The 26,896-nt window shown below is 37.4% G+C and overlaps 2 protein-coding genes across 2 annotated transcripts; one reads left to right on the plus strand and one right to left on the minus strand.

Moving 5' to 3' along the window:
• Positions 1–8,338: 8,338 nt before the first annotated feature.
• Positions 8,339–15,294, plus strand: bri3bp (bri3 binding protein). The gene is made up of 3 exons (XM_028033791.1): positions 8,339–8,675; positions 10,757–10,859; positions 10,958–15,294. Exons 1-3 carry the CDS (start codon positions 8,493–8,495, stop codon positions 11,377–11,379), a joined length of 708 nt encoding a protein of 235 aa, XP_027889592.1. The 5' UTR covers positions 8,339–8,492; the 3' UTR covers positions 11,380–15,294.
• A 3,646-nt stretch (positions 15,295–18,940) lies between these two features.
• wdr31 (WD repeat domain 31) lies at positions 18,941–24,444 on the minus strand. Its single transcript, XM_028033790.1, has 10 exons — positions 24,151–24,444; positions 23,480–23,551; positions 21,704–21,836; positions 21,479–21,553; positions 21,244–21,388; positions 20,588–20,688; positions 20,379–20,446; positions 19,984–20,125; positions 19,638–19,800; positions 18,941–19,542 (listed from the first exon to the last, which is right to left on the minus strand). The coding sequence occupies exons 2-10, from the start codon at positions 23,524–23,526 to the stop codon at positions 19,340–19,342; spliced, it is 1,077 nt and encodes a 358-aa protein (XP_027889591.1). The 5' UTR covers positions 23,527–23,551; positions 24,151–24,444; the 3' UTR covers positions 18,941–19,339.
• Positions 24,445–26,896: the final 2,452 nt, after the last annotated feature.

A 26,896-nucleotide genomic window follows, 5' to 3' on the forward strand; every position in this document is an offset into this window, starting at 1 on the left:
AGTCCACAGCATCACACATCCCCCACCCTGCTTAAAAGTGAGAATAAAATGCCTTTTTTATTTTTGCTTCCTTCATCCAAACCTAGAGATTGATGACCAATAACTCTTTTAGTTTCATTTGAGCACAGCAGACCTCCAGTTTGTCCAGAGTCCATCCTGCCTTTCTTCTCCTCTCTCTCTCAGGCCTTTACTTCAGATTAACATCAGCTAAAACTCAAAAGTAGGTCATGGGTCCTTTCTTTAGACTCCAGGGCAAGAAAAAAAACTTCTAATTAGAAGTTACATCTTTAATACTCTTGTAATTATTTAAATATGTATTCTGTATTTTTTACTGAATACAAAATCTCTTAGCTATCATTTATTATAGAATATGCAAAAATATATGTCTCTAATAAGAAAAGTTAGGAGATTGCTTAATTTATATAAATCTAATAAATTATTGATACATTACCATTTAAGATGGTAATGTAGACTTGCTGATCCTCCAACCAGATGGTCTTTTGTGCGTTTCTCTGGCAGTGAGCTATAAAGGTTTTTTCTTTTACTTTCCTTCACATCCTGCTTGCCATCCATGGTGGGATGATAAATATGGGTTCTCATCCAGCCTATAGGCCCCAATGAATAAAAGAAATGAACCTCTGTTATATTTATGCTCCAGGGATATAGAAAATTATGAGTGACTAATCAAAAGTTCTTCAAAATTCAAATAAACTAAATAGAAGCAAAACAAAGATGTATAATAAATATTAAATACATATAATTTAAGAGGGATTTGGGTTATTTGTGTTATTGATTAAATGTACTCAAATAAAAATTAGAGTATTTTTAGGTTTAGGTTGAGACTATGATGCAGTACAAGATTATTTTAAAACTTTTTCCACCTCCTGACAAGAACAAATTTGCCCTCGTCTGTGATTGTTCTGGAGCTTTTGTCTGCGATCAACTTGTAAAAATCAAACAATATGCTGGACTCTGTGTTTCACACATTATGATTCTATAATATCCCTGTTTCTCTTTTAATTGTGTCAGAATTATTTTAAGCAGGATGAGTAATACCAGCAATCTGGTAAATTACAACATTTGTCACATATTTAATTCTGTGAACTTAAACGGATTCATACCTTGAGGTAACCCTGTTATGGATCAGGTCCTGTCTCTGTTCTCAAATTACCTCTCTGCCCTGTCTTGTTCCCAAAGTGGACCCTTTGTTCTGGAGAAAACTCAGCTCTGACTGGAGACAGAGAGCTCACTTAAAAAAGGAGGCTGAGAAGAGCACAAGAAGATCACTGAAGGAAGACAGAATTAGAGAAAAGAAACGACTAATTTACACTTATCAGAGTTTTTCCAGCTCAGCTCGTGGAGCTGGGGCTAAGTGAAATGTGAAGTTCAGCCAAATGCCACAGTATATCAGAGATCTAGGAGAGAGCTTTCATCCTGTTACATCTCTCTGAGTTTTACAGCCTGCCTTTGCTCCCTCTGGCCCTCCAGATAGGGATGGTCCATTTCAGGTTTAAGAGCAGCTACTCTGGGATGAGTTCAAGTGTCACCAGTCACACAGGATGTTCTGAAATGGCACAAATAGAGCGTCGGGACTTCTGCTGATCTGAACTGTTTTCAAGCCGAATCTCTACTGCAGGCACATAATAACTCAAGAAAGGAAAAGAAATAGAAAAAAGGGAAAAATGTTTTGCTTAAACCCCATCCATTTTTTTCAACAGCAGGACAAGGTTAATGTTTTATACCATCTGATCTCCCAGTCATGCTTCGGAGAGGAGTTATGGGGGGACGAGGAAGTTTGTTTTATTAACAATAAAGTGAAATCCTACCAGTTCCACATTATGTGCAGCAACCTTCAAGACAGAAATTATTTCATGAAGTGTTTCCAAATATAAAAGTAAAATAAAAATTTTCACAAATAGCATCTAGGGAGTGTTAACTTATTTACTCTAAATGTAATAACATTCGAAAAGATCCAAAAGAAAAATAAATGTGTATTTGGTTTCACTTCATATTACCTCACCTTTTTTTAATTTGCAAACTGACAAGTGAGAAAAGATTGTCACCCTCATGGGCTTGTTGTAAGAGCTCATGGAGTTTAGTGGTCTGGTCTAAATGTGTTTTGTGGATTTGGAGAAGCCTTCCAGCTATGTCCCTTTAGATATTTTGGGAAGAGAGTGTATGAGGAATATTGACGGGGCTTTTCAGTCAATAGTCGTGTCTGCATTCTCAGCAAAAGTTCAGTTTTGGTCCCAGTGTCAGTAGGACAACCACCACTGATGCCTTTTGTCCCTGATCCTGTTTGTAGTGATTCAGGATCTTAAGATGTAGTTATTTAAAGGGGTGTCTGCTTTGTGAACCTCTGTCTCTCATTTTTGTTTGTTTGTTTTGGTGTTTCAAGACAGCCCCAGTATTGGATGTGAGCAGTATGGCTCACCTCCCTGGTGCCATTCCTTCTGGGGACAACATAAGAAGTAATGCCTGAACTGTTTTTCCTTTGCTTAGTGTGAAGTCCAATTAATGTGGATTGAGACATGTAATGAAATGAAATGCAATTATTCTGTAACATTAGTATCTGTTTTAAAAGTCAAGTTTGGCAATGAATTCTTTGTATCTGGTTTTAGTTTGATGTTTTTTTTTAAAGGCTTCAAAAAGCTGGTAAGCTGTGTGAATTTACAATTATGTGTCAAATATTTCTTTCATTTCTTGAAAAGCAACATTCTTGGACATTTTTTTCACTGGTGTTTTTGTGCTGCAATAATTGTAAATCTAAAAAGAAGTCAACATACACATTTCTGAAAGTATGTATTGCCTGATGAAACAATTCAACAATGTAGGTAACATCCATCCCTCTACTGTCATCCACTAATCCACTCCTCAGCAATACATCCTGGTGAGATACCAAGATGTCCATCTCCACTGAGACTGGGGACTACCGGGAGGCCCAGAGGCATTCCCAGGCCAGAAGGGAAATGTAGTCCCTCTATGGTGTACTGTGCCTGCCTTTAGGTCTCCCCACAGTGGGATGTGACAGAAAAACTACTAAACAAGGTGATAAAAGCCATCTGGGTGAGATCCCTGAACAACCTCAGCTGTCTCTGGTTAAAAAAGAGGAGCAGCAGCTCTGAAACAAGCAACCAAAAGATGGTAAAGCTTTTGACTCTATCTGACCCGGAGGATGGGAATATTACACGGGAAATGAAGAATATTGATATTACTGTCATGATCCATATCACTTGACCAAAGATGAGGGTCAAAATGTAGCCACATATGTAAACAATAGCTTAGCTTTTTAGCTCAGATCAAATCTATATCCTCAATATTTCAACCCCAAAACGTATATTTTTATAGTTAGACTCCTCCACTTGGGGAAAAGACTGTTCCCCAACTGAATCTGCCATTTGCGATTCTTCCTGTAAGTATGGGAAATCAGTTCTGTTATCAATAAAGATCCCTGAAAGCCATAAGTTTAAGGTCAGCAGATAAAACAGATCAGGATGCTTTTGCATTCACCAGTAACAGGCAGATTGAAATCACAGTTGTGTTCATTTGACTCCCTTCTTAACTCTTATCATTCAAAGCCCTACTTTGAAGACGCATCCTCAGACAGCCACTTAATTCCGCCTCTCCACACTTTTGAACTCAGCCAGGAGCATGGGATGGGGGAAAGCATTTGAGTTTAAAGAAAAGAGAGCGTCACACACACGATCATGGGGAAGGAGACAGATGGAAACAAAGGTTGAGCTTTCAAAGGGAGAGCAACAGAAGTTAAGATGTAAAAAAAAAAAAAAGGCCATGGATGGATGCACTGTTGATAGCACTAAATCGCAGCACGCCTCTACACCCTCGCCGGGGTGTTTATTCAGCCTCGGCCAACGCTCAAGGACGCTGTTGACTTCCCAAACTCATTAACAGATGAAAAATTACTTAATTGAGAGCCAGACAAGCAGACACGTGCATTATTTTAAGTGAAAATTGTAATATAGCTTGAAGAATAACCGCTAATGGCTCTCTTTGCTGGCATGTAAAATAGATAAGCAGAGGGCAAGCTGTGGCTTGTTTTTTTAAGTGGAGCTGCAATCATTAACTATGAAAATGGGTTTTGGGCCAACTGAAGGAGGTGAGGTGGAGGTTGGGTGGTACATTAGATCTGGACACTAATGGACCCGCCTCATGGCTTACACACACTCATGCAGATTAATGAAAGCACACAAGTGAACAAACAAGCTTTTCACACTTTCGCGGAAGTCAGCAGGACTTTGCATGCACGTGTGTGTCTGTTCTCACCACTGGTGGATTGTTTTAGTCTGGCCCTGGGATTTGGTCTATGGGAGAAGGCCAGTCACTTGTGGAGCATACCCAAGGCAGCCTTCTCATCGCCTCAGGCTTGGCCTGGGGAAGGAATGGATGGGATATATGGTCACGACTGATGAACTAGCTGGAGATTTTTAGCCTGCAGCCAGAGAAAAAAGACAGGAAGAAGGCAAGAGAGACCGAGTTAAAAAGTCAGGGTTGCTAATGGTAAAACGTCCCATGGCTTACAAAAGAGCATGCAATGCCTTGGGCCAGAATAGTGGGAGACAAAGGAAGGCACAAAGATGGGCATAGAAGAAATCAGGAGAGTTTGGAGGAGAGTTCCAAAGGGTAGAAACATAAGAAAAATAGTCATTACCTACTTATGGAACATCATCAAATATCTCAGTAAAAATCTCCCCCCAGTTTACTCTATGCAGCTCACCATAACGTCTCGGAGTAGCCGTGCTTTCCAAATTGATACGGCAATAGAAACAAAGTTACTTTTTTGTCACAATGCATAGGTCAAAGCCACCAGCTAAATTCGCTGCAGGAGTACCTTGAAATGAAATACTACTGAGAAGCACTGGGGCGTGACTGGAGCAGATTTTCAGTCAAGGAGACAAGAGTTGATGAAAAAGCAGTTCCTGTGTCCTTTCCTCCTTGACAGCTGTGATGATGTGAAAGCATTTAGAATTGTTGATTTTTTTATGATAAGCAAGTGCAAATGAATACAGGTCAGCAGACTGTACACTCAATCTTTTGCTTACCTCATGGTGCTGTATCCTTCAAGGTTGTAAAATCTGTAACCTTCATATCCATGTTGCTAAGTCTAACATTTAGGGGACGTTCCTCAAAGCTTTTGGCATAGTTTTTATTTGCTAGGTCACTCATCTGCCTTCTGTCAGCTGGCCATTAATCAGCCAGGCATTTCAACACAAATAAACGTAATCAAAATGTATTCACACTTTTGCCTCACAAAAGTATTCACACTCCTTTTTAACTTTTTAATATTTTGTCATGTTACAAGCCTTTTTGAAACAGACAAACACAAAGGGGCACATAACTGATGAGTGGTGGAAACCCAACACCGCACATCATCATGAATGCGGCGTCCCCAAAGTAAAATATAATGGTGGCAGAATCATGCTATTTGGACACTTCTTCTTAGCAGGAGGAGGGAAGTTGGTCCTAGTTGATGCTAAAAAGCAAGTATAGCTCCAAAGATAAGCGGCCATAACTGCAACCCAAGGTGGATGAACAAAGTATTGACTCAGGGGCTAAAACAACTGTATGTTGAACTTTTCAGAATTGATCAAGTTCCACTTCACAATTATGATTATTTTGTGTTGGGAAAAATGGTGAGGAAGCCATTTTATTTATTGCTGCTGATAAATAAAACTTGTCAATGTGAAATCTATTTGTCACTATGCTCAAAAACCGTAGAATTGTAAATAACGTTAGCTCTATTTTAGTACAAATAAAACATTTTGGATTAATTGAAAGAAACCCCTTTCTTGAAAAGCAAAAGTACATTTCCTTTGAGTCCTCTCCAGATCTATGGAAAAATTAGAGGTGATACTTAAAATAAATAACTAAAGCATATAATTTGCAACCTAATGGTGAAAAAAGAGTAAGACATGAATTACCTCAATGTGCTATTTTGTTGTGAAAAGAGTATGCAGAAATAAAAAAAGATAGAAGCTGTTAAAACTATCTTTTAATTAAAAATCTCAGATTTCAGTTTGTTGTTTTTTTTATTATTGTTTGTTTTTTTCATTTGTCTTTCTCTTGTTTTATCTTTTTAGTTTGAGCCACCTGAAACATTTGAGTCAGACATCGCAGATCCAGATTTTGTCACATAAATGTTTACAAAAATACATTGCGATTTGTTGTCATGTGACACGTTGGGGGGGAAAACTAGCAGTTGCTGCTCCTGAAGTCCAGGAATATGCAGTGTTGTATAATAACGAAGTAAAAACACTTCATTACTTTACTTAATTATATTTTGGAGTACTTCATACTTTCCTCGAGTATGAAAATGTTTGATAACTTTTACTTCACTATATTTCCGAACTTAATTGCATGCTTTTACTCCGATACATTTTCAATGTGTGGTTTAGTTACTGGTTACAAAAAAGCGAGAGGGAAAGAAACGCAAGTGTTTTGACCCCACCTACTGATTGACTGCAACAAAGTCCGTAGCCTACTTGCCTGGGTTTGTTCACCCCCACCAATAGGATACACTTGTTCCCCTTCTCCCATTAAACACAAAGAAAGTCTCGCAATCAGCAGCAGCCACATGGAGGAGGAGACGGAGACCACAACATCGGACACGGCTCCAGGGGAACCACCAGCTGGTGATGAGAGCCCATGGCCTTATTTAAACACAGTATACTCTTTTGTGGGTGTTAAAGATTCGTCGTACCGCATGCAGTTTATGTCATTTCTGCCCAAAGATGTGGAAATTCTGTCTTACAAAAACTCCCCGTCCCACTTGAAGAAACACATCGAGGTAACGTCTTATGAAATGGTTATAATCCTCCTGTTTCAGTAACTATAGCTTGGTCACTAGGCGCTATTGAGAAATCTTGAGCATAACATTACCTGTATAAATGAACTTTGTTTGACATCGTTTCAGTTCCATACATGGTGTATTTAGCTTGGGCCTAATGTTGACTGTAGCAGGCTACCTAGACCCCTCTGTTCAAAGGGGGACGGAAGCCATAGCGATAGAAATTTAGACTGAATTTAACGAATATAGGAAAGGCATGCAAGTTCAATACCAGGTTTACAAAAAAGGTCTCCTTCTTCAGATGCCAAATAAGCTGCATTTCCCTCCCAATTCTTTTTTTCTTTTGCATAATGACCAGTTGTGTGCATCTATAGTTTGTGAAGTAGAGTAATCGTAACAGCTTTTTTTCTTGTTTTGTTCTGTTTTTCTCATTTTCAGCACTGATCTTACTTGAAGGGAAAACGTAAGGCTTACAAAAACTTTGTATTTTCTGTCCTAGAGGGTTTACTAAGAAGCTGGTTCAGTTGTAAAGCAGGTTAAGTTAACCTTGTGCTATAGGTAAAGCACCTAATTTTCTTAACTAAATGATGCCTGCAGGTATATCTATTGGCAGGTTTAATTTTGCCTGCACTTGGTTGTGTACATTATTTTAAGTGTATTTGACAAGTTTACCAAAATATAAAAAATGTCATTCAAACTGCATCTGCCTTGTTTTACTTTTTACTTGTACTTTTCATTACATTACTTGAGTACATCCATTTTTACAGCAATTTCCATACTTGAGTACAAGAAGTTTCAGATACTTTAAGACTTTAACTCAAGTAACATTTCAGTCAGTGGCTTGGACTTTTACCAAAGTCATATTTTGGAGAGGTACTTGTACTTTTACTTGACTCTGAGATTTCAGTACTTTATACAACACTGGGAATATGAATACTTTTGCCTGGCAAAATGACTTTTTCACCTTTATCTTGTAAATATTCTACCTAATTTAAAATGCTTCTGCAGAAAAATACCAAATGGCTGTATACCTACCAATAAACAGTTTGTAGTTTTATATGGAGGACATACGTATCTATAATTTCGACATGTACTATTGAATAGCACTACTAGAAGTATCACTCGTTGACCAGCAGAGAGCAGCAGCAAACTGTAGTTAATCTCAATCTACCTCACTTTGAGGCGAAGAGAGTTGTTGCATTAAATAATATAGGAAATATAATATCTCCAGGAATAACTCTTTTTCTATGTGCACATATTTGCTTTTAGAAATTAGCATATTTTTCAAAATATCTAATTAAAGTATGTTTATAATTTTAAGAGTACATCACAAAACTGTTTTTACAAAATGTCTAAGATGACATTACACAAGTGTATAACATATTACTTATTTTACATGTGTTATATGCATGTTGCAAAACTTGTAAATTTATATAAAGGAACATTTGTTTTTGACAAACAGAAGAAGCATTACATTTGCGCTCTTAACTGTACTTTTTCCCTTCTGGATTTGGTTCACAACACCTTTGTCCGAGGCACCCTGAATGTAGCAGCGCCATCACCGCCATCACAGCCAGCGTCTCCCTGGCGAGGTGTCCACTTTCGGCAGCTAGCTGTTTTTACCTCGGCTTTTAACTGAAACATTTTGATACTAACTTGTACTTAACACCGCCGAGCGCTTGCTGCCATGAAGGAGGGCAGGATTTTTGTGATTTTCTTGGTGCTTTCCGCCTCCCTTCTGTGCACAGCCGAAGCGGGCAGAGGCAGGAGCGGCAGCAGCAACCAGAACAGCTTCAGACGGGCAGCTAACGGGATCTACCAGACTCTGAGCAGCGTGTTCGGAGAGGACAACATCAGAGCCCTGTACAAGGTGAGCGGAGGACGCTGAAGGGGAGCATAGACTGGTCCTCATTAAATTATGAGCTGACCAGCTGCTTGCAGTCCACACATGATGAACAGGAAATAAGAAAAAAAAAAAGCGGGCTCGGCCTGGTCAATTTATCATGGATGCCATTTTGAAATATTAGTATTAATGCAATCAATTTGTCGTCTGTTGACAACCCCAGTCTAAATGCTTTGTTATATATTTATTTAGAAGTGATGTATGTGTGTCATTGCAGTTTTGTTTCAAGGTGGCAGGATCATCTGTAAACTGCGAATTCATTCATTACATCGAAGGCCTGTAACGGTATCGGTCTTTGAAAGCGTTATTTCATAGATAACTCCTCGTGTGAAGGACATCCCGAGCTTTCCTGTGTGCTCTCTCTCTCTCATTGGTCCAACTGCGCTTCCTGCATTTTGAAAAGCTGCACATTTCCTGCGTTTAGCCGCCAAAGCAAAAATACCCGTTTGCTTCCTATGTTACGGTGGTCACGTGATGATCATCAACACAAATGAACGCGATCAAAACGTTATTATTTTACATTTGTGGACATTCGCCTGTGTGGTATCCGTACCATAGGATAGCATTGCGAAAGGTTTCACAGCAGTGGCACAAAAATGTTAACAAAACATCCATAGCATGTGATATACCTGTTTTTATTCCAGATGGAAAAATTGCTATGGACCCAGTATACAGCTTTTTTTTTAATCCAGTCTACAGAAGGAAAAATGGCACATATAACGAATGACGTCAAAATGCTAAATTTAGTACAGAGTACGCTTATGAATATTAATTAGGGAAGTGTGACGTCATTCGCGATCTGTGCCGTTTTTTCCGTACTGGAGACGGGTTGTAACACCATCAATTCAACCAATCAGGAATAAGATAGAAATCATGTGACAACTACCACTTGCTACACCATACACGTGGTGATTGTTCAGCCAGTGTGAATGTCTTTACGAGATTTGTTGTTTTTTTTTTTTGTCAGAAAACTAATTTTGAGGTAAAGTAAGATTATATTTTAAAAGACTGTTACAAATAAAAAAGTGCAAAAGACATATATTTGGTTATAGTTAATTTAATATAACATGGGGAATCATTTTAAAGGACATTGCTAGTAAAGAGTTTGGTATATTGTCTTGAAAGTGTTAAACCCATCCCCGTCAGTACAACTGAGAACATTTTCTTGATTTAAATTATTTTACAGCATGAATATGCTCCAGACAAGACCGGCTATAAAACTCATAGAAATGTAACCGGTTGAATGCATTTGCTGCGTCCAACAAGAGTTCTTGACTCTACGCCACTTTCATGGGCTTTTTCTTCTCATTTAAAGCGTTTTTCATCTTAGAAATAGTTGTAACATAAAATGTTAGTAATTTTCAAATTGTTACTTTCAAAAGCCTTGTGTTCCTGTGTGGCAGCCTGCAGGCCAATGCCTTTCTTTTTGCATATGTCAATTTTACAGTGCATCACAATAAAAGCTCAGTGTCAGGTTTTCTGGCGCTTCCTTGATACTAGGCAAATGAAGACACACAAAAAAAGAAGGTTTTAATAGCAATGTAACTATCAATCAGTCAGAGGCTACAATTTGTCAAGTATTCATTTTCAAGATACTAAAAAATATGAATGCATTGCCAAAAAACTTGCTTGTGTTTTCTTAAGCAGTTGGGCTGTTTTTAGAAGCAGTTGAGACCCAAATGGAAGAATAACGACGTGCAAAAAGTGAATTTTGCATAGTAGGTCTCCTTTAAAACACTGGGTCTAAGATACGGGTGTATTGGGTCTGAAGAGGTTACCTAGTGAAGGTGAGTTATTCTCATGATTAATACAGGCTTTATTTTTTATAAAAGCCTAACTTTAAATTGTTCACTCAATTAAGGCTTTTCTGTCTTTGAAGCCATTTCAAGGAAACATTTTGTGATGAGTTTAAATGACTAGATCACCATAAGTTACATGCTTATGGTAACTGTAAGATCACTTACAGTACATGGCCGATACGTCTGCCCTCTGATATCAGTTTTTGTAGAATGACCCTGCACTAACCTTCACTGTCTCTTTCTGCTCAGTTTTTTTCCAAAGCAACAGAGCGATTTGTCCATGGAGTGGACTCTTTTATGGATACCATCTGGAAGATCTGGTCGGATCTGCTTGATGTGATGGGAATTGATTGTAGGTCATGAACTTGCAGCACATTTTTTCTTTATTTGACACTAAAACATGTTGATAATGACATACTTCCTGTCTCTCTCCCTCTCTGGTTTGTGAAGCGTCAAACCTCAGCCACTACTTCAGCATCACGTCTCTAAGCAACTCCCCAGCACGCGCCTTGCTCCTGATCGCTGCCATACTGTTGGCCTACTGGTTCCTATCCATGTTCCTGGGAGGAGTGTTTTATCTGCTCCATGCAGTTTTTGGACGCTTCTTCTGGCTGGCGAGGGTCATACTTTTCGCCCTGTCCTGCCTCTACATCCTGCAGAAGTTCGAGGGCGACCCAGAGCGAGCCGTGCTGCCTCTGTGCTTCATCATGGCTGTCTACTTCATGACAGGACCCGTTGGAGCATACTGGCGTCGAGGAGGCGGGGCGGGCACGCTGGAGGAGAAAATCGACCACCTGGACACTCAGATCAGGCTGCTCAACATCAGGCTGAGCCGCGTCATAGACAGCCTCGAGCACAGCGGGGAGCAGTAGACCCGCAGCAAGGAGAAGGGTCAGGGTTGACCACAAGTATTTAACTCACTTTCCTGATAACATCTGCAGGAGAACAACTACCAGGTATTTACAACTCAACTGTCAGGTGGGATAAACTAAGATTTGAACACAGGGTTTTAAAGGCATGAGTTGATTATTGGAACATACATGTAAAATTTCTCTAAGATTTAGACACGTCAACCAAACCAAACATTTTTGCTTGATTATGGTAAACAGAAAAAAATTGGGAAATTTTTTGTACATCTGTGAAGAACTTTAGCTGTGAGCTCTCTTTCTCTTTTACACATCTTAGCAACTTATAACAAGCTGTCAAATGATAGATTTATTTTTCTTTTGTTGAAGTACATAGAGTGCTCATGCTAAGAAAATAAACATTTTATATTTAGATTTCTGCCCTTTTGAAACCCCTTGAAATCTGTTTGAAACTACTGTAAAAAAACAAACAAATAATGTGAGCATGAATGCCTGACTCGAATTGAGACATTGTTATGTCTGATATGTAAAGATGTTGTATAGCTGCCCACATTGAGATTTATTTATTTCATCCAAACATATTGAAATTTCTTCTGATTAATGACCATCTTGTGGTGAATGTGATGTCCAGACCTTTTTTTGTCTGTGTTTGGGTACATGAGTCAATGCCGCAGTGACCTGCTCCAGTGTGTGTTTGTGGTCAGGCATGGGAATTGGAAAAACACTGCATCTAAAGTCACATTCTGATGTGGAAACCATACAGAGAGCCAGCAATATCTCAGGGACTCACTCAACACATAATGAAATATGAGTTTTATTATAAGTCACGTTTTTGTCGCTTGAAATCTGTGTGTGTTGTTTAATTTATGCATACCGTCCACAGAAATCCTACTTTTTGTGTTGTAATTGTTGTGGTGACTCAGATCAGGTCACGTTTTTATCATATCCATGCTCTAATACTTTGAGTCACAGGAAACTGGCTAATTGGTCTTAGAAAAATCACCTTTTTCAGAACACAGTTTATATTGTATATCATTTAAAAAACTGAAGGATGAATGGCGTTGCACAATTCTGGATAGTTGGAAACTTTCAATGGGAATCATTAGGAATTTTTGGGAAGTAACTATTAACAGTAATATTTAAAAATGTGAATTGTTTGCACTTGCCAGGGATTTCAAATAGGGGTTATTTTAGCATAGTTTTGAATACATTTGAGTGTATCTATGCAGTTCCTCCATCACATGTACAGGGTTTCTGGAAATCCAGTCGTTTCCCATTCATTCCCCAAATTCCCAATTAAAGTTTTGAAATTACTCCAAAGTGGAAATTACTGAACTTTGTTGAAAACAAATTTGTGATATTTCCTTCCATCTATGTTTTATCGCTTTGGAGGAGTCATTCAAACATTGATGGTATAAGACCCATAATGAAAGGCAGCAAGCATCCCTGGCTGAAAGAAAATAAATTTAGCTTTATTTAGGAAATTAAAATCAAAATGTTCTTGTTACTTTAATCACTAGCAACTTCTTACTTGACATGGGAGCATGCCATTTTAATGAAGCTCGGTTTGAAAGCAGGGATTTTGCTAGTTTGCTTAAATGAGTTAATAGTTACAGTAATGAAGGTGATGAAGCTGACCTAGATGCTCAAGCAATGGTCTTGCAAAACACAAACTGTTCTATTCAACCTTATAATGTTTTTAATGTTTTTTCTACATTTAGTTTTAGTTCTAAATCATCATGGACTTTAAAGTCTTAAGTTTGAAGTGCCTTACAAAAGTAATGATACCCCTTGAACTTGTTTTGCAATTTTGTGAAACAAAGTTGTGCGTAATTGTGAAGTGGAATTGGAAAGAAAAAAAATTCAAAACTAGTTTAAGTTCAGCCAGATTGGATAGGAGAGCTTTCAAGTTTTGCCACAGAGTTTTAGATTTGGGCTCTGATTGGGTTATTCTCAGACATGAATCTGCTTTGATCTGAACTATTTTGTTGCAGCTTCGCCTGTATGTTTAATGTTGTTATCGTGCTGAAAGGTAAACATTTTCCTCCAGCTCCTCTATCCATTATGAAGAAACGCATCCCTACAGCATGATGGATCACCATCATGTTTGTAGTTGAAATGGGACAAAGTGTGAATAAGTTCAACAGGGGTGAATATTTTTGTAGGCATCATACCTTACAGAAACCGTATAAGTGACCATTCCTGTTGCCAGTCCGTCAGCTGCAATTTAGTGCAAGTCTACTGGATCCATAGATGATGAGCTAATATTAAAAATATCACTTTGCTCTGTATCTTTGATTTTGAAAGTCCAGGATTGATCTTAGCAGGTTTGGTAGTGCTGCACAATTTTTACAAACCATAAGATGACAACATGATGTGGTATAGAGCCACATTTTCCTCACTGCATTTTTCTCTGTCATTAAGATGATTCCAGGTCCCTCTGTTAACTTTAGCATCTCAGGCAGAGAAACTCCATCCGACAGGCTGGATTTATTATTGCCATGCATGAAGTCAGGAAACTCGTAATATAGCAACCTAGAAATATTGCAACCCAAAGAGTCCTTTGTATTCCCTAATTAAAAGTTTTAACATTTTGTAGCACCACTGGCATTCATTCAGTAGTAGTTTAAAAGCAAGACATGCAGAAAAGGAGCGCATGCAGTGTTTTGCCTCTGTACCTACACCCCTAATATATTCTAATAGTTTTGTAATTATTTATTTTTTTTATTTTTCATTAATATTTCTTTGGTTGGTTGGTTTTTTTGGCTTAAAAGTGGTGTCCACTGCTGGCAAGCAATCATTTACATCCAAATTTTAGATTTTTCTTGTTTTGCCAAAACATTCCCAGCCTGCTTGCTACATAAAAAAAAACACCCAAGTGATTGAACCGTTCATTGTCATGTGAGATTTTGTTGCATGCCTTTGTCTCTGCAGATTTCAGTTTTGCTTCCTGCATCAAGATTTTAACGAATGTCATGAGATCAGCCAGAAATCGATTATGTTTTTGGGTTATATTACTTTATAATGCGGCTTGTGTTTCTGCAATACTTATTTACACTGGAGACTGGCGTTTATTGACCAAATGATCACTCTTGTTTTGTTTTTTTAAAAGACTTGATACAATCACTGTTTTCTCTTTTGATAATCACTGTAGAGTCCCTGAAATGAAGGTACATATTGAACTATGTGAGAATCAGACACGTCTTTTCTCTTTAGGCAACTGACTGGAGAGATGGGCTAATGATGTATTGATAACCTACAGATTAATCTGTATTTATATTTATGAAGAAACGGAGCTAAATGTGTGCTCTATCAAGGTACTTGACTGATAACTATTGTTGGCTGGTGTTACCCAAATATACTGTGGAGTATTGCAATAATCTGTTTAAATTCACACCTAAACATGTATAATACTACTACAGCTGGGTGAGGATTTGAAGCTCTTTCACATCTTTAAAACACTTGAGAGCTTGTAAGGTATTGTGTGGAATATCATGCCACTAATTATAAATGTTATCATGAGCCACTTACTGTAGATGCTGGTTGAAACCAAACAGATTCCAGTGTTAGCATCTGTCAGCATTAGATTCATTACTTCACTCAGATGTTTATTCTCTTGTTTAGAGTGTATAATGGATGGCTTCTAAGTCCGTTAACTTACTGTAACCCAACTGTGTCCATTATTTCAAATGGTCTTTATATCTTGTGCCAATTTCTATTACTGTAAGGAAATTTGATCTTAGGCTTTTTATTATTTATGTTTTTTATGTTTTTTTTTCCTTTCTCATTTTAAGTCTTCTGTACTTGACTCCTGATTTCTTCTTTGTGTTTGGGTGTGTATTTATGAAAAGCTTTGTGGAAAAATAGCTTTTTGAGCAAAGATGAGGTTCCGATTTGAATAAACACATGTATAACTGAAAACTAATGTTTTGATTTATTACTATTTTCAAGAGAATGAGATATCCCTATTTTCTGTGATGTATATTCTGTCAATGCCTTCTCTAAGCAGTCAGATACTTGACCTGTACTGTCATCCTGCAGTGTCTTCTTTTAAGTCTGCCTTCCATTTAGCATTTTCTTTTAATCGAGATAAATATGCTGCAGGTCCCTCTCTGTAAGAGAGTAAGCTGCAAACAATATTGCTAGAATCTCTGGCTGTTCATAGACACCTGTATCCATGTATACTGATGAAAAGTTGAGTGGAAGGAAAAAGTGTGGTACAAAAAGTTGCAAAAGCTAGTCACAGCTTTGAAAGAATTAAAAACCAAAACACGTCCTAGAGTTTGGGAAAAAGTCACAAGCTCAGGCCCACAGCTGGAGTCAGAGCTTTGAATCCACCTCACACAGGTGTATCTCAGACATGGGATGCAACTGTTTGATTTTTTGGCATAAAACCTTTTCTGAACCAGAGACTACATAAAAAGCGTTTTATGTAGGCTAAGGAGAAAAATTACAATAAACGTTCAATTTTATATAGAAACCTGGGCTTCCAGTACACCTCAGCAGAACCACAGGCTGATTGTCTTCATGCCATGCTGCATTGATGCAGTCACTTATGCAGAGGCCTGACCAAGTACTGAGTTGATTGTGATATTCTGAAGAATATTACTGAAATTTCTGTATTTCAGGACCTAGATTCACAAAGCAAAAAAAAAAATTATACAGATCAATTCTACACAGACAGCATTCTAACCTTCATTATGGTGATTTTCTGCATACAGCTAATGAAGACATGTTCATAAAGCATGTCTTAATTCATTGAAAATGACTACTGTACAGGATATGTTTTCCGTACTCTGACATTTCTGTATCAAAAATCTTTTGTTTCATGGGATACATTTAACTTTTCTGAGAAAATGAATGTTGGGTCTTCATTGGGTTTAACCAAATTAAAAGAAAACACTTGAAAATGTAACTGTGTATTGAACTTGTTTGTGTTTCACTCCTAATTGAATTACTTAAGTCAATTTAGCTGTTTAAGAAATTCTAATTTATTAAGATGCTACTACATAGTTATAATATCAGAGGTGGTTTTAAGATATTTCTTTTTTTTGACACTAGGTGGAGCTAATAAATAATGTGTTAGTGCCACAAAATTTATATTTTGTTGAAACTGTTCCATAAATTGAAGAAAATGTGGTTATTGTGACTGACATATTACATGAAGTCAGGTGCTCAAAGAAAAGTGAAACCAAAAATCAAAATAATTAGATAATTGAAAGTTTCTAGCAGGTGTCTACAGAACATTTATTGAAAAATTGTTGTAATAAAAGTACAATTACAATAGCAAAAAAAAAAAAATGTGACATGAAATACATTTTACAAATAAATATCTTTATAAGTTGATTTTTTTTTTTTGCCAGGTGGCATCAAACACAAAATTAGTGAGTGATTTAAGAATTCGTACAAACAAAATCAATGTGATGCTTAAACTGGCAAGTGAGCAAACTAACATAAAAATCAGTCAATTCTGATATGGTTTGGTTCTAACATGTGTTCTCTAAATCCCTGAGAAATAATTAGAAGTCGAAAGCTTCTCTGATTGATGCGGCTTTAGACAAAACCAGGCAGTTTTCTTTCTGCTTCCTCAGTTTCTCCACCTGGTTATGTTGGTGCAACATGTTTGTTTCACCTGTTTAAGATGGCATCAGTAGGAGGATTAGGCGTACAGTTCAAACATGAGAGCAGTTTAAATTAATGTACTGTATGCCTGGACTCATAGACTTTAGATTTCTAACAATGAATACATGAAGCAAGCATCTGGAAGACTGCACAACATCTTCATTTTTATACTTGCACATTTTCCCTTCATGTTCAGTTGATAAAAAAAAGTCAGTTACTGGTATTTTGCAATGCTGCTTGAAAATTCCAATGTTATGGCTAACAACACAAGATATCAACTATGTGCATCTAAAAGAAAAATATAAGAATCTGTTTCAACAGGAAACCTTTTCTAAACAAGAACAAAATAAGTTCATATGAGCTGGCATTTTCAATATTCTTTAGTTCTAACATTTCGACAAAAAAAAAAAAAACAATACAAACATAATAAAAATATTTTTCTAAAATAAACTGAAATGAAATGACTAACTTTGCTCCATCTCATTTAAGAAAAACTTTTAGAGGTGCTGTCAGACGGTAAAACAAGCTTGATCTTGCAAAATCACAAATCCTCAAGTTCAGAGATACTGGGCCGACTGATTCTACAAGCCCATTTAGAGTGACAGTTCTGGACATTATACAGTACTTAGCTAACCTGTGTGCTTTGCTACACAGCTTACGGTTTAGTGTCATCACAGCTTGTTTATAAACAAAACAAAATGTCTGACAGTACCAACAAAGAAGTAGGAATGGCTGATGATATACTAATGTGTTTCTGATAGTTTTCAGCACTGCTGTACTTTTTGTGATCCAGCAGTCAGTAAAAATAGCCTTAGAACATCAATATATGCTAAAAAGCATATACCCACTTGCCATAAGTACTGTATTGTTAATCGTACAACTTTTGTTTGTTTGGGAAGGCAAAACACCAAGAGAAACTGTTTCTCCAACAAACCTCAAACTTCTCAGATTAAGCCAGTGCTTCTCAATTCCGGTCCTCAGGCCCCCCTGCCCTGCATGTTTTAGGTGCTTCCCTGCTGCCACACACCTGGATTGAATCTATGAGTGATTAACAGGCTTCTGCAGTACTTGATGGCTGTAGAACAGGTAATGCAATCATTTGGATCAGCTGTTCTGAGATAGGGGTACAGCTAAAACATGCAGAGCAGGGGGGCCTGAGGACTGGAATTGAGAAGCACTGGATTAAGCAAAGTCATTTAAAAGTTGTACATCAATTGGAGTTGGGGCACATTTAACTCAAGTTCGGATGAGTGTGATATTTTAGGTAATCTTTGGCTCCTCAAGATCCACAGTGCTAAATAAGGAAGAATTAATTCCAGTTACCATATTATGAGGTCAAGTTAATCCAGTAATGACTAAAGTAGTGTCTGTTAAGTAGTTTTACTTAACAGTACCCCTCAGGCACAAGTCCTTGCAAGAGTATTCATATATACTTTACTTTTTCACATTTTGTTTCATTACAACCACAAATGTCATTGTATTTGATTGTGTGATGGACCAACATCAAGTAGTACCACTTCTAAATAGAAAGGAAAGTGTTACATGTTTTTTTTAAATCTGTTTAGGAATGTAAATTTACAAGTGCATTTTCAACCTTCTTCATTCTAATTCCCCAAAATAAAGTCCAATTTAACAAACTGCTTTCAAAACGCATCAAAACAATGAAGAGAGTCCACTTGTGTGTAATTTAATTTAATCTTAGCATAAAATTAGAGGTCGAGCTAATTAAATGTAATTTAATCTGTGTCATCATTTGGAAATTTATGTTATGTTAAAAAAATGATCTGTGCGCAATTTAAGACTGAACTGAATATCTTGCAAAAAATAAGTAAAAACGATCATTTCTAGATGAGTAAAGCTGGTAGAAAAAACCTTCAGAAGACTGTGAAAGCTAACAAAAGCTGGTTCAGCAGAGTATTGATCATTAGGGTTTGAATACAAATGCTTGCCACACGTATCACATTTTTATTTGTAAAACTATGTTGATTATGCACTTTGTTGTGTCACCTTATTAAATAAAATCCCAATAAAACATACTAAGGTTTGTAGTTGTAAAGTGAAAACTTTACAACTACTAGCTGTTGTAAAGTAGTTGATCATAAGGGGGTATGATCATTTTTGCACTGCACTGTGGATTTAAGCCACAAACTTCACACATCACTTGCTCACCTTTCCCATCCATCGCTCTTCTGGCATTTTCTTGGTATGGCAGGTTGGTAAAGCAAAAATGCCGGTAAAATCATTAAATGATGACATAAAAAAGGTTTTTAAAAAGGAAGTATGTCGTTACTGCTCACTGAATGCCTTGATGTCCATATAAGTTCCATTATCTGCTTTGGTGCTGTCAGAATCGTGCCACAACTCTCATATCCAGACTTCCAGCACCACCTGAACCAGCACCAGAACCCTGTGCCTGGGGGGACCCCTGGTCCAGCTGGATATGTTGGAGACCGGCGTTGAAGCTGGCACACAGCAAACTATTGGTATCGGTGGGAGCCAAAGAAACCAGAGGACCAGCACCATCCAGGCACAATGTCCCTAAACAGACTGAAATCAGCAGAGGGTAGAGTGTTATAGGTGTCAGAAACAGACACCATACTCTTCAGGAAGGGTTTTTCTTTACCCAGGAGCTAGGGTCCTACCTGCAGTATTCTGATCCCAGATTTTGACCGAACAGTCGTGGGAGGATGTTGCTATCTGAGCCGAGCCACCAGAAAACACAGGTAGAAATGTGCAGCAGGCTGTGGTCTGCAGGTGACCTCTGTACTCCACAACTTTACAGCCAGGCTGACGCAAGTCCCAGAGCTGAGAACACACAAACACTTCACTGCATGCGGCAATCAACAGTTTCAGGAATATAGCACAGTAACAGAGAACAACTGAAACATCTCACCACACATGGGATAAAATCATCATCCTAAGCCATATGGATTTTTTCGAACTCATATCTAATCCATAAAATCTAGAAAGTGCCTCTCTTGATCTCACCGTGGCTTCACAACCCTGGCCTCCAAAGCCGTTGCTGCTGGACACCAAGTAGTTCCCGTTTGGAGAGACATCACAGTGAGTTTGTATATACTGCTTAGCTGGAAAGGTATTGGTCACCTGCCACGAACGGCTATCCCACACCCTACAAGCAAAACATGTAAAAAGACACAGTTTTTAGTTAATATGCAATAAATATTTAGACCAAGGCTAAAATATTTAACGGTTGTTTGACTTTGTAATATAACTGACTGAATTGTGCCACAACTATCCCATGAGATGGGATTCTGCATTTTTGGCAGGGGCTGTAGATGAATTTCACTAAATTAGAACCATGTCATGTATTTGTTGGGATGCATCTAAAAAGATGCATCCCAACAAACACAGCTTAGCTGTACCTTATAGTTTTATCCTCTGAGGTCTGGACTACAGAAAAGCTAGCTGGCACCCAACATACATGGGTCACCTGGAAACAAATAAATATGTTAGAAAAGCTGAAACCTTACAGAAATCAAAATATAAATATATGGTCTAAATTAGTTAATAGTAGATCATATTTTCCATTAGGTGCATCACTAGGTACAAAAGCATGAATTAATGCTCTTACCAGGTTTCTTGAGATGTTATGTCTGTGTTCACATTTTGCAGATTCTATATCCCACAGGCACATCCAGTTGTCCCGAGAGCCAGTGCAAAGCTTTCTTCCATCTACGAGGAATTTAAAATACCAGCATCGGATATGCAGTGCACTTTATTATCCCCCCAAAACTACGTTTAGATAGCCATATTAGGCAGGAAATACATAATGCAATTTTTTTCTGCAAATAATACAGACAAACACAAAAACTACTTTGTATATACTTGTTCTTATTTTACTCTATGCATATGATCAATTTGTAATTTCCAATCCAATCTTTGCAGGTTAGAGAAACATCCTCACAGAGTTGAACTGCTAAAATCTAAAATTTACCTTTTATATAATATATTTAATTCGATTTAACAAATGCTACCAGAAGTACAAAAATTTGTAACCTAAGTTGCAGTTTCCTCAGGACAACAGCAGTGGGAATAATTATTATTTGCCATTTCATTTAAAATTTGCCCCATCAGTTGAAATAATGTTCCTATGATTATACATTTCTATAATAAATTGCTGTTTTGACCAAAAACAATTGCAGCCTGATAACTTGTTGTTGACATAAATACAAAAGTTAAATAGTTTTTAATGACGGAGAAAACTGAGTGTGTTCTTAAAGTTTGTACCAGGGCTGACAGCGATTCCATTGACAACCAGCTCATGTCCACAAAACTCCTGAATCGATTCGTCTCCCTGGTTCAGGTCCCACATGAGAACGGTTTTGTCCCGCGAGGCACTAAAGATCCATGTACTGCCGGGATAACAAAGCACCTGGTGGAAATATGAAGACTGTCGATCAGTGTGTGAAAAATGTAACAGCTATTAATTGCATTAAAGCTGTTCTCTTCCCACTGACTTTACCTTGGTAACCTCTCTGTTGTGACCCTGGAAGGACTGACACATCTGGCCTTGTTTCCAGTCGTACACTACAACGGCCTACAGGAGAGGAGGCAGGCATTTTACGCTATTAGCTCCAGGTATTATCAAAGCATTACACAACAACATTTATAACTCCCACACTCGGTGCTGCCACTTAAATTTTGATCAATGCTGTAAAACCAAGACAATAAACATCTGTTGCTCTACCTGGTCACTGCCACCAGAAACACACAGGTCTGGGCTGAGATTGGTCACAGTGTTGATGGATCCATAGTGGGCAGGTTCATACTGTAACACCTGACTGTCAAAGGTGTTCTCAGCCTTCTCCCCTTGAGGTGATCTGCACAAAATATGTATGTATATAAGTATGATAATTATTTTGAGAGACTTTCTGATTAAATGCTGGAAAAATATGTGATTTTAGCCATTACTATAGTTTACCTAGAATATTTCAAAAATTATGGTAACTTCAAAACAGCAGCTGTAAGGTTATCATAAACTTCATAAACCCATTCAGACCTCTTAGGTCCATCTCTGATGATTTTGTTGTTTCAATTTTCATTTTAGGAAAATAATGTAAGGAATATTAAAAAATCATTTGTTTTAAATGCCAGACACTTTTTATTGTCTGGTTCTGTAGCGGTGAAGCTACTGCAAGTTTTTAAGTCAAGACTCCAGCTGGTTCAGAACGCTGCTGCTCACGTTCCCAAAATACATTAAAGATCTGTTGTTGTTGTTGTTTCAGCCTTTTGATTGTTTTATAAATGGTAACTATAATATGTCTTTATGGTGTAAAGCAATTTGAACTGCTTTGTTGCTGAAATGTGCTATACAAATAACCATGATTTGTTTGACATCCCTGCCAGGTTTCTGGTGGATGACTCACACACTGATGCAAAAACACTATCTGATATAGTTCTTGCAGATGATCTAAACGTTTGAAAATTAATTCTGCTCCTTTACAAGACCGCTAGGACTACATCCCTAAAGATCCCATTTGATTTGTCTCTGCTCAGTTAGTTGTTGTGTTTGTAAATAATGCAAGTTTGTCCTCTGAGCTTAGGAGCTTTTGTTTTGCCTAAATGATTAAGTGGATTAAGATGCGGAAAACCTCGGGTTCTATTGAGGCAAAACCTAGAGATTAGCAGCTCCAGGATCTCAAAGATAAAAAAAAGTGATCCTTTAGAGTTTTCTGTAGAAAGAGAAAAACAGAGCCTTGCGTCCCTATAGAACTGCACTCCTTCAGCTAAAAGATTGGAAACTGATTAGGTCAACTACTACTGTTTTTAGATAGAATAAGTGTTTCCATTTTTGCATAGACCATATTTGTGTTTGTTGTCTGCTACAATTACACTGAGAAAACACACCACAGTTCCCAGTAAAACAGTATTTACACCAACATATACAGCAAAAATGCATAACATGACCATCTTTTTTTTAAAGAATAAAGCAGCAATTGTTCTCACTGCTTCTAAAAACATACATATTACTATAGTTGTGATAATGTTACATAACATTTTTAAAATATTTTTATTTTGATAAAAAAAGCTTTGAATAAACACCTTGTAAACTGCTTATTACACATTATATTCATTTTTGTCCAAATGTAAAGACTATTAACTAATTAGTCTGTCTATCTGCTCAGCTAGCTTAGCAGGTATGTCAGCCTTAGTCATAACAGGGTTAATTTAACAAAACTGATAGGTTGCCCCCATTTAGTTACAACACTATGACTGTCCTTATTTTTCACCACCAGTAATATTTCCTCTGACACTTTCTCTGTAATGTCATTATATGGATATTACACTGTGGGAACAGGAGCATGGAAAAATATGTGGTCTTCAAACAAAAAACTTGGGCATACCTTGAAACTGGTAAGCCACCCGAGCCTACTAAGGAGCAAGGAAACCTTCTTGTAATAATAGTTTTAAGAACTACATAAAGCAATAAGGAGCAGACTGTAAACAGTCCAACAAAACCCACCTGTACAGCTCAGACCTCTTGCGAAACTTGCTCTGCAGCTTCCCCATGTTTGCTCAGAAACCTGCAGCCACACTTAATTACAGAGACAAAAAAATCCAACTGAGGTTAAAAAAAAGAAAAGAAAAAGAAAAACAAATCATTCCACTAATTGAAGGATAACTATTGCTTGACTTCAATATGTAAATTGTCATGTCAGTTTTTTCTTGTTTGTTTTTCAGGCTTTCCTACATCAATGTAGCAAAATGAAGCCCAATTAAGAGGTGTGATTATACCATGCAGATACATCAAACACTTGCAAAACATGCACTCATGAATGCATGGTCATTATACAGTGTCAGCTTCACTCAGCTTCATTATACCACTGCCACTGCATAACCTGTGAGAGATTAACCCCACACACATCACTTTCCCACGCACGCACGGCTAAGCTCCACCCCCATTATCCCCATGAATTTCTCAAACAAGCGGCAGGAAGGAGGGAGCTCCAATCCTATTAGCGCCACATCATTACCGCCGCAAGGAATTAGTCAGTCGAAAACACCTCGCTATGAACTGTGCTGGCGGTCATTATGCAACATCTCCAGCGGGAATTTAACTGAAGTTATTTGAAACAATAGTAATGTTATAACTTCTTGTTTTCGAACCCACTTCTGAAGAGTCGCTCTACTCACCTGTCACCAGGAGGTGTGGTCACTGGGGTGATGCTGAGGCTAACTAATCCTTATCGTCCATGCTAAGAAAGAGCAGCAGAGCGGCGCGGCTAAAACGTAAGATTTGAGGTATTAAAAGTTGATAAAGTCGTTGTTGGGACGACAGCGACGCTTCCCCGACAACTGGCCATGATGGTTTGACGTTCTAACTGCATAAAACGCCGCCCTGAAACATCCCTTGAACTACTACACAGCCATCCTTTCCTCCGTGGAGACCGCAGCTAGACGCTTTCCCGTATCCAGGGGGAAGCTGGAGTCACGTGACACGTGGAACAAGCGGAAGTTGTAACTGCTCACAAAATAAAAGTGTGGGGTAAAAACAAATTAATTATTTTTATATCAGCGGTCTCCAACTAAATATTTCAATGAAAGAAATTACTACAAGGTATTTTTTTATGCCAAAAATAGTATGTTAAAACTTTTAGGAAACAGACTTCACTGAACTATTTTTGTTCTCTGAAGGCTCATTTTTAACAAATAAATCTTAAAAAGTGTAGCATTTATTTATGATCTACAAGCTTCTGTTGCTCCTAAAGCTGTTTCTTAACTATAATATTAATGGTGCCTTCTCAGATGTAATTCATCTTCATCTCATCCAGTGTAGTGTCATTTTAACTATGGGTTCATAATAAGCCAGATGACCTGTTCCTCTTTAGCCTGAGAGATGTGGCAGGTATAATTTGCAAGAAGAATTTGAAATCTTCATGTTTTAGACCACTGGTCATTTTGTGATTTAATGTCTATTTCTGTTTATACTTGCTGTGCTTAGTACTTTGTTGCTAAGCACAGGAGTTAGCATGTCCTGCTCTTTTTCCAATTTGCAACTGGGACACAGTTAAGTTGGCTTAAATGTTTATCCCACATTCATGTCTTGACTTTTGGGATAAATGAATGATCACAAGCACCTCTTCTTCCTGATTTACTGCTGTCCTCTTCAGTTAACTTGAAGTTATTCACTGTTCTCCTTTGGATAAAATCTTGTTTAAGACAAAGATTATTCTGAGTTTCCAGAACTCTTTTAGTGTTTGCTGATGGCTAATAAGCTCTACATCACATTTAATTAGCTTTGTATGTTTCTTGCAGGTTGATACCAGTTCTTTAGTGCAACTAAAAATAAGATGAAATAAGTTAAAAACTTTATTGTCCATAGAAATTAAAATTTGGTTTACATAATTTGTCAGATGCCTCTGATAAGGTGGCCCAAGTGCCATTAGTGGTAGACTACAAAACATTTAGCATAGTGTAAATCATAAATTTGTATTGTGAGGACCTACTTATTATCTTAAACAGACCCACGGTGATAGACTACAAATCAGTGACGGCTCCACTGGCTGTGGAGCTGAATGAACACTGCACCATCTCAACAGAAAATAATGACCTTCACAGCTTACTGCAGAGCTACTTGGTTGAATACAGGTGCAACTATTATTGTTGCACCTATAGAGATCGTTAATGGTTAACCTCTACCAGGCCATTGCCAAGTAATCCCTAAAAATAAAAAAATCTGTAAGCAAACCAGTAAGCAAAATGTAGTTTTCTTCTTCAAGCATTTAGTGTCTTGATGTTCAGCAAGGCTTTATGCAGGCTATCGTTACTTTTTTTCCTCATACTGATATTCCTCCATTTGAACAGACATTAAGTTCAGTATCTGTCTACTCCTTAAGCCGTCTTAACTTTAATAGTTTTGAACATAAGAACATAAACCGTTTGATTAAACCTCAACTTGTTTGTATATAGAATATGTGCCTTCATTGTAAGGCATTTACAAAGTAAATAGGTCCAGGTTCTATTTCCATTGTAAAATACCTTAAAATTACCATATTTGATTAATTTGATAGTTCTGAGAGACATCTTACAAAAAGCCACATTTTATGTTTACAAAAATTAAAATGTTATTATATATATCCAGTAAAGGTTTATTTTGGATTCCTAAAGAAACTGGTATCACAAAGGAATATATGCAAGCAAATTAATGGAAAGTTGAGTGGAAGGACAAAGTTTAATAATAAAAAAAAAATTGAAACCAACAGAGATAACATCAGCATTGAGAGGTTAATCAAAACCCGTTTAAATTAGGAAGTCTTTCATAAGGCATTCATAAGGTTTTTGAATCTTTTCTGATTCAAAAACATGTTCTATTTTATTTGGAAATCAAAGTCTTGGAATATGGAGAAAAGAGGGAAGGATTCCAATTTCATCTTCTGGTGTTGGTCCAGTGTGTTCATTAAATCCAAAGTCAGCACCACCATCTAGGAAATTTTACACTTCATGTTTCCATCTGCCCCTGCCCCCAAAATACATAAACCGGGTATGAACTGATGATGGTCGATTTAATGTTCCTTGGCGCGTAGCTCCATATTGTTCCAAAAAAAAGATTGCTATAACTTCATTTTTTAAAAATACCCAAGTATTGTTTTTTTTTTTTTTTTAATCTCAAAATATTATTGCAACTCACCTCATATGGGCCTATGACTCATATAGAAAACAATGTTAGCAAAATATGCATTCATTAAAAAATAAATAACAAATAAAAATTTTGGGGCACCCCAAAAATGGGCCCTGGGCTACTGCCCTTGTAAGCACTTTCTAAAGTCTGGCCCAGTGCACAGTACATGAACACACTTTTCCATAGGCCCACATGTCATAAAAAAAAAAGAGAGATACACTTTTGCCACTCTGTGAAAAGAAAGCATATACACGTTTTACA

This window comes from Xiphophorus couchianus, chromosome 12 (genome assembly GCF_001444195.1).
Source record: "Xiphophorus couchianus chromosome 12, X_couchianus-1.0, whole genome shotgun sequence".
Classification (NCBI taxonomy): domain Eukaryota; kingdom Metazoa; phylum Chordata; class Actinopteri; order Cyprinodontiformes; family Poeciliidae; genus Xiphophorus; species Xiphophorus couchianus.